The sequence below is a fragment of the Archocentrus centrarchus genome, chromosome 19 (assembly GCF_007364275.1).
Source record: "Archocentrus centrarchus isolate MPI-CPG fArcCen1 chromosome 19, fArcCen1, whole genome shotgun sequence".
Taxonomy (NCBI): Eukaryota; Metazoa; Chordata; class Actinopteri; order Cichliformes; family Cichlidae; genus Archocentrus; species Archocentrus centrarchus.
Window position 1 is genome coordinate 1,758,967 of NC_044364.1, and position 7,289 is coordinate 1,766,255.

Here is a 7,289-nt window from a genome sequence, read left to right on the forward strand (position 1 = left end):
GAAGGTCTTCCAAGTAAACCGCGTAAAGGATATTTCATTTTATGCCAAATTTTAGATTGTATGTATACCTTATTTATTTTTGCATTCAAGAAAATGTTTTGTTCAAAAATCTGGTTTTATTATGGCACATAAACACAATAAAAGGGTTTAGCTCTTTTGGCAGATATTGCAGTTAAATTATTAAAATATTGCAATTTCTAAAATGGAAACCAGTGAACAGTTCGTTTTAAAAGACCTGCTTTTCTCTTTTGAATATTTACTGTTGCTCATTAATAAGACAAAAGTATTTCTTATCTGATTACTCGATGAAATAATCTATAGAATACTGCGCTTTGAGTGCACAGTTAGAGAAGAAGAGCACGATACAAGTACCAGACCATTTAGTGGCAGTGATCTTACGCAGGTCAAAGAGGTCTTAAAAATAACATAATGTCCATACAGAAATGCATTTAGGTCAGTTTATTCTCCATTACGAAGCAAACTTACAGCCATAAACGCAAAAAAGTAAACCCAAATTTACCAAAAAGAAAAATAAACCATAAACTTAACCTTAGCAAAAATAAACTCAACACTTTAATTCAAAAGGCAAAATAACCCACAAATAGCTCCAACAAAAGGTATTTTCATTTTTCCCCACCAGAACAGTTCTGGTCCTCAAACCAGTTCCATTCTGCAGCTGTGCAGCTGCTGCTAGTTTGAAGCAGAATCATGGTTTTCAGTCCAACATAGTCATGAGAGGCAGATGTCCGAGGATGCAGCGCAGATATTTGGTATTTACCTGGTCACTCCAGTGTAACTTTACAAACAAGAATGCAATTGGTTGTGTAAAAAATGAGGGACAAAGGCTTTTATATGCCAATTATCATCTGGATCGAATGTAGCAAATACCTGAAGAAAGTAGGCTGTGTACCTGGATAAGAGAAGAAGGGTGGCTCATAACAGGCAGTTCAAACAGCACACTGAGAAAGAACACCAAGTTATAGTGCAGCTATAACTTGGTGTGTATTACACATACACTATATTGCCCAAAATATTCACTTGTCTACTTCACATGTATATGAACTTGAGTAACATCCCATTCTGAATCCAGAGGGTTTAATATGATGTGGGCCCATCTTTGGAGCAATAACAGCTTTGACTCTTCTGTGAAGGTTTCCACAGGTTTAGGAGTGTTTATGGGACCCATAAACAACCCAGACTCCAGAGAACACGTCTCCACTGCTCTAGAGTCCAGTGGCAGCGTGGTTTACACCACTGCATCTGACACTTAGTGATGTACAGCTTGGATGCAGCTGCTCACCATGGAAACCCATTCCATGAATCTCTGTTCTTGAAATGGGATTCTCTGAGCTCCTGAGAGCGACCCATTCTTTCACTGATGTTTGTAGAAGCAGTCTGCCTGCTGTAGGTGCTTGGTTTATACACCTGTGGCTGTGGAAGTGACTGGAACACCTGAACTCAGTGATTTGTATGGTGATACTTTTGGCAACATAATGTATGTAAATATCAGAATGTGGTAATTACAGCAAATATAATCATACTATATAAACTGTTAAATAAAGTAACAAAATGAGCTGTATGATTTTATTCCACTAGATGTCAGTGTTTGACTCACTAAGCACCTACAGTATCCATGCAGTCTGCCTTTCCAAACATTTCTGAAAGAACGAGCTTACTAATGGTTACTAGTGTATTTAAAATTAGAGGCAGAGCCTTCACTCCTGGCTGTCAACTCACCAAGTTAACCCGGGTATGAGCACGTTCACTGGCATTGGCAACATTTGACCAGTCACATTGATTAGTTTACCAGCAGTTTTACAAAGGAAGAATAAAACATAATATTAGAAAAATATTTTACACATAATACAGAATGCAAGAAATACAGCTGCACAAGTACAAATAGGTGTACCAGTTTAGATATGGTTAAAGAACAAAACTGTTGTAAAATTGTTTGCAGTCAAATTGTTAAACAAATAAATCAAGGAATAAAGTTGCATATAAGAATCTGTATTTATTACTGATACGTTTAAGAAACACAAAGACTTCAGACCCTCCTGCTATCAGGTGATCTTTTTTCTGGAGATCTGGTTGATCATCAGGTGGTGATTTCATACTTGTTGATCTAATTTGGAACATAACCTGCTCCGGAGCCGGTTACAGAAAAACCAGGGTTAACCCTGAAGTTACCCGGATAAGACGGATGGGGAGTTTGGGCTCTGCTTTCCCAAACTGTCAAACTTATTTCTGTTATCCCTCTGGCCAATCAGCCTCTGTTCCATGTGATTTAAATCTCAGTGCTCTTCTGTCATTCTGCCTTTCACACTTATTTATATGACCCACATCCTCCCACCTCCCCATCTCAGTCTGGACAGACAGAGAACCTCACTGTATTCCTGTCATCCCAGAGGTCAAACATCCCCTCATGTAAACCACGTCTAACATACTGTAACAACCTCCATGCTTTAGGGTTGATTTCTCCCAAAATGCTGGATCATTGGTCTAAATAGGATTCTCTTTACAAGAATAAACATGGATGCATCTATGAAATCTTTGGTATGCATGAGTAACAATAACGTCTCAGGGAATTTATTTCTAAGTCAGTCTGAATAACCAGAGTGAAGGCAGTAAACATCTGAGCTCAGTAAATATAAATTAATGGCACTTTAGGGCTACTAAACCAAACACCACTCCTACTCTCCTCGATATATGACCACATTCTTGTCAGTCTCATGAATCTTGATCTCATAGAGGAGGCCGGGCGGGAGAACCTTCACCATGTTGTCCCAGATGTAAACAGCCACGTTCTCCGTTGTGCTAAATGGGCAGACGAGGAGGAAGTTGGAGTGAAAACAAAAACATGTCTTCAGTCTGCAGTAAGATTTGTGACAATAATTTGAAAGGGTACACACCTGACAACAGAGGCAAAATATGGAACGTCCTTATCGAGGTTTTTATGGTCCAGTGGAATCATAATGGCTTCCTGCAGGGAAAATAAATCAACCAAAGTCAATAATTTATTGATTTCACACCACTTTAAAGCTGCAATTAATATTTTCATCCATCCATCCTCTTCCGCATCAGTGCTAACCACCACACTAATATTTTGAATATTAAAAAAATCAGGTCAGTCCAACCATCACAATTTAATGATCTTTTTAAAGTATGCCAAGTGTTTTAGCTTCTTTTGGATCACAGTTTGATTGATTGATTTTTTTTTTTTTTGATTGATTTTAAGATCAGCAGCGTTTCTATTCTGATTGAGTCCATCGGCTCTCATGAACCCCTTTTCAGCCACAGCTAGCCGGCGCCATTTTTAGCTCAAAATGCTCTCATAGATATACTGTACACTAACAGGCTGCTTAGCAGATAGCTGCTAGCTTCAAAGTTAGCAACCAGCTACCGTGCTAGGTGTTCTGTGTAAAATAATGAAACAAATAAATGCTAATGTTAGTCTGATTATTGAAGAAGTGTTAATTTTATAACTTTCAAAAAAGTTCAATGAGTCATCCATCTGGTTAAAAGAATATCTAGAAAAGTTCATGCTTCAGAATACAAAATATTAACAGGTTTAATTAACAAGCAGTCATTTAGTATCAAAGACAAATGGGAGATTGAAAGAAATGTAGCATGAAATTTATAATCAATTCATCTTAGCATCCAAAATAACCTTTACTAAGCCAAAGCCACAGAATCTGCCAGCAGCTTGTTCTTTGCAGAAACAGTAGCTCCCATTCTCTTTTTTAATGAGAAACATTTAGGTCATGGTTAAAATGTTACCTCAATACATTTCTTCAAGTCAGTCAGATTCATGACCATGCCAGTTTTAGGATCAATCTGAAACATACACAGAAATTACACTTAGGCCTGAAACACATCTTCAGTTTTCTTAGTTTTTCAAGATGCAGCATTTATGACACAAATTCTTCATAAAAATGTTTCAGATACCTTTCCACGCACGACCACCTCCACTGTGGAGAGAAATGAGAGCAATGAATGAACAGCTTTATATGTCTAATATATTACACATGAATGAAGGAGTGACAAACCTTTGTAGTTGTGTCCGTGACCGTTGGGATTGTTGCACTTTCCATATACCTCTTTATTCTCCTCATCACTCAGCTGAATGCTGAAAGAGATTTGATCCAACAGTCAGGAAAGCCTTTGCACTGCTTGGCCACATGGTTGTAAATGTCAAAACAAGGGAAAGTAGCCAATATATGTAATTTTTCTGGGGAAAAAATTGATTGAATGGATTGAGACAATGGACTTAGTTCCATTAACAGATTTTTTGGACAGTTTTTGGTTGTAGTAAAGTATCTATGAGCAAATTTACACCATCTGCTGTTTTAATTTCAGCCATGAAGCAGCAGCAGCCTCCTGATAGCCTCATCTTCAATCATCACATCCTGCTGGGTTTCTGATGTAGTTTAGCTATTCTTCTAACAGCTGCTCCTTAAAGGCACAGGAAGAAATTTTTTAAGATAATTTAATAGGAAAAAATAATACTGCACTAATGAATATGCATTGATTAGTGTGTAGTTACATCTTCCAACTAATTCATGCCTTCTCATAAACTTGTTACAGCTGACAAAGAGCTGTCTAAAACAACAACAGGTTATAAGCTAACAATATGCCAGCTAATGATAGGCTCGCCCCCTGGTTTATGTGAACCAAAAGCCAGGGGGCGCCTGCGGACACAGAACGGGTCGTATACTAATCAGAAGGTCAGTGGTTCAATCCCTGGCTTCTCTAATCTGCATTTCCAAGTATTCTTGGGAAAGGTACTGAACCATTGGAATGTGTGACTAATAAAGTTATATTGAACGAATGTGTGTGAATTGGTGACTGATTCTTGTAGTATGAAAGCACTTTGACTGCTCACATGGTGTAGAAAAGCTCTGTACAACTGGCAGTGTTTTATTTCCATTCGGACACCGTATAAATGCCTATTTGACCCAGCTGGCTCCCTTTAATTCATGTGCACCCTCTGCTGCACGCTTGTCTGAACTGCAATTCTCCAATTTCTGTACAGTGAGATGAACGGGAAGAGGAATGACTCTCTTAGATCACCTCTGGCAAAACAAACAGTACAGTAGAAGGCGTTTATTAGCACAGCATGAATTATGGGAGGGTAAACTGTAAACAACAGACGACTTAGACCTGATTAAGTTGTCTCCATCTTCTTTTTGAAAAAGCTCTTGTTTTCGACAGCGCTGCCTGCACGTGAAGGCAGCACTGAGTGCATATGCAGCGAATCTTTTCTGAAGCTTTAAAAACCTCCAAGTTTCAGGAGAGTGACGCGAACACCGTAAGTTTAAATCCGCTGAAGAGCAGGAACAGATTTAATTTATTATTTATATAGTAACTGCGCTTCAGGGCACCACGAGCCTCCATGAATTTACCGCAGACTGCACTCGTTTCCACTCACCCTTTGCAACAACAATAATAATAATAATAATAATAATACTGTAGCACGTGTCTTATGCAAACCCTCCACTACCAGGTGAAAGCTTCAATGCCCGTCGTCTAAGAAGGTGTTAGAAATAAACGCGCTTTGGTCACGACTCTCCTGCAGCCCGCTTCCTCACAGACGGCGGACGGACGGAGGGGTGATGGAGGTACCTGTGGAGCCGGTGGCAGGCGCTGAAGCTCTCAGTTCTGCTGATGTATCCGATGCGCTCCGCGGCGGTTTTCTGCACAGATGACCCTGCCATGATGTCACCTCAGACACAGAGAGGAGGTGGCTTATATCGACTGAGAAACCGGAAGGAGAAGGGATGAAGCAGGCTGCAGCCAGAGCCGCGGTGACTCAAGCTGTAAGGTTATTGGCGTAAATCAGGGGCGTTAATATAAGTCACATGATCTGCATACGCAACAAAAGCCTTCAGGTAAAACTGTAAAAATGAACAGTTTCAACAGTTATTGCATTAGAAAAAAGTGCAAAGAAACTGACATGGAGACATAAAAACAAACCTGCTGTTAGATATGTCAAACTTCCAAACTTCCTCACAGCTGTAGGACCCAGTCTCATATTTTCCCACACAAACAGGCTCTTTGCCCCACATTTAGCTGCTGGCATCCAGTCACCCTACTAGGGGCATAGCAAGGTCAGCAAAGTTAATAAAGTCGTAGTAAAGTCCCACAGCCCCAAACCCAAAACAAATAAGCCCTCGTTCACAGAGCCCCACCCCACCAATGTTGACCTCTGGTGTCAGCAGTGACCAACAGGAAGCAGCCAACAATACCTGAGATACAGGAAAAGTGGAAGCAGGGTCACCATGAGTGCAGCAGGGGTAAGACTCTCACCACCTATAAGGAAAAAACATGCTGCAAAGTGTTCTTTGCATGATTTGTTGTATGATGTTTGTTCTTAATACATTTAGGCTGCATACAGTGACTGGGCACTGGTTCACTGAATGCTAATATGAAAAATATTGATGATTTATTGGCAAAGGCTGCATGCAGAGACGACCAGTTATTTACAAAACCAGCGATGATCTGACAACAAGCATGCGACGCATACACTTTATGACAGCAGCTGTGCTGTTCTGAAAGCCACGTTTAGAAAAGCATAAAGTCATCCATGCTTCCTGTTATACTCTTAGGTGCACACACAGAGACAAACAAGGATTCACACTCTCACATGCACCGTGCATGTCTTTGGACTCTGTGAGCAAACTAGTGAATGAGCTATATGGTCAACACCAATGATGGAAACTGAATTAAGAACTTGTCCTAATAATTATTATGCAGTTATTTTACAGCAGCTCATGGCTTTAGCATCTGTGTGACTCTCATTAGGTTAATTGTGAAATAACATGTCTCTTAGAAGACTTCTAAATGCTTCTTTTGTTTCCTTCATTTGGACTGATTCAGTAGGGGATGCTGTTTAAATTGCATACTGCAGAGTAATGCTGTGTTTGGTTTCCTCCTGGAGTGGGATCACTCTGATATTAGCGTGTGTAGCTGCATCACTCTGAGTGTAAGATGAAGCCCTGTGATTCTTTCATTGCAATGCAATGATCCTGAATGGTTAAATGAGACACCGTTTCCTGCTTATCCTGCCTAATCCAGGAAATAAATAATCAGCAGAAACAGGAAGTAAAATGACCTGTTTCTGCTGGAATATTCTATTTTGGTGGAGTCATCAGAGTGGATTTAAAAATCATAATAATGAGTTTTAGAGACATCTTTTTTGGTTCATACTGTATGTTTTAAAGTGAGCAGCACCCTGTGGTGGCCTGTATGATAGCTTCACGGGGGCTGAGTATGATTTTTATACCAAACTT

General features: G+C 39.7%; 1 protein-coding gene across 2 annotated transcripts; it reads right to left on the reverse strand.

Moving 5' to 3' along the window:
- Positions 1–494: 494 nt before the first annotated feature.
- pts (6-pyruvoyltetrahydropterin synthase) lies at positions 495–6,099 on the reverse strand. 2 transcript variants are annotated; one of them, XM_030754959.1, is made up of 7 exons: positions 5,974–6,099; positions 5,623–5,754; positions 4,047–4,126; positions 3,946–3,968; positions 3,778–3,834; positions 2,910–2,980; positions 495–2,814 (listed from the first exon to the last, which is right to left on the reverse strand). In XM_030754959.1, exons 2-7 carry the CDS (start codon positions 5,712–5,714, stop codon positions 2,691–2,693), a joined length of 447 nt encoding a protein of 148 aa, XP_030610819.1. In that variant the 5' UTR covers positions 5,715–5,754; positions 5,974–6,099; the 3' UTR covers positions 495–2,690. The 2 variants fall into 2 exon arrangements, with proteins under 2 accessions (XP_030610819.1, XP_030610820.1); XM_030754960.1 differs by lacking the exon at positions 5,974–6,099 and having other exon boundaries at positions 5,623–5,814.
- Between the last annotated feature and the right edge of the window lie 1,190 nt (positions 6,100–7,289).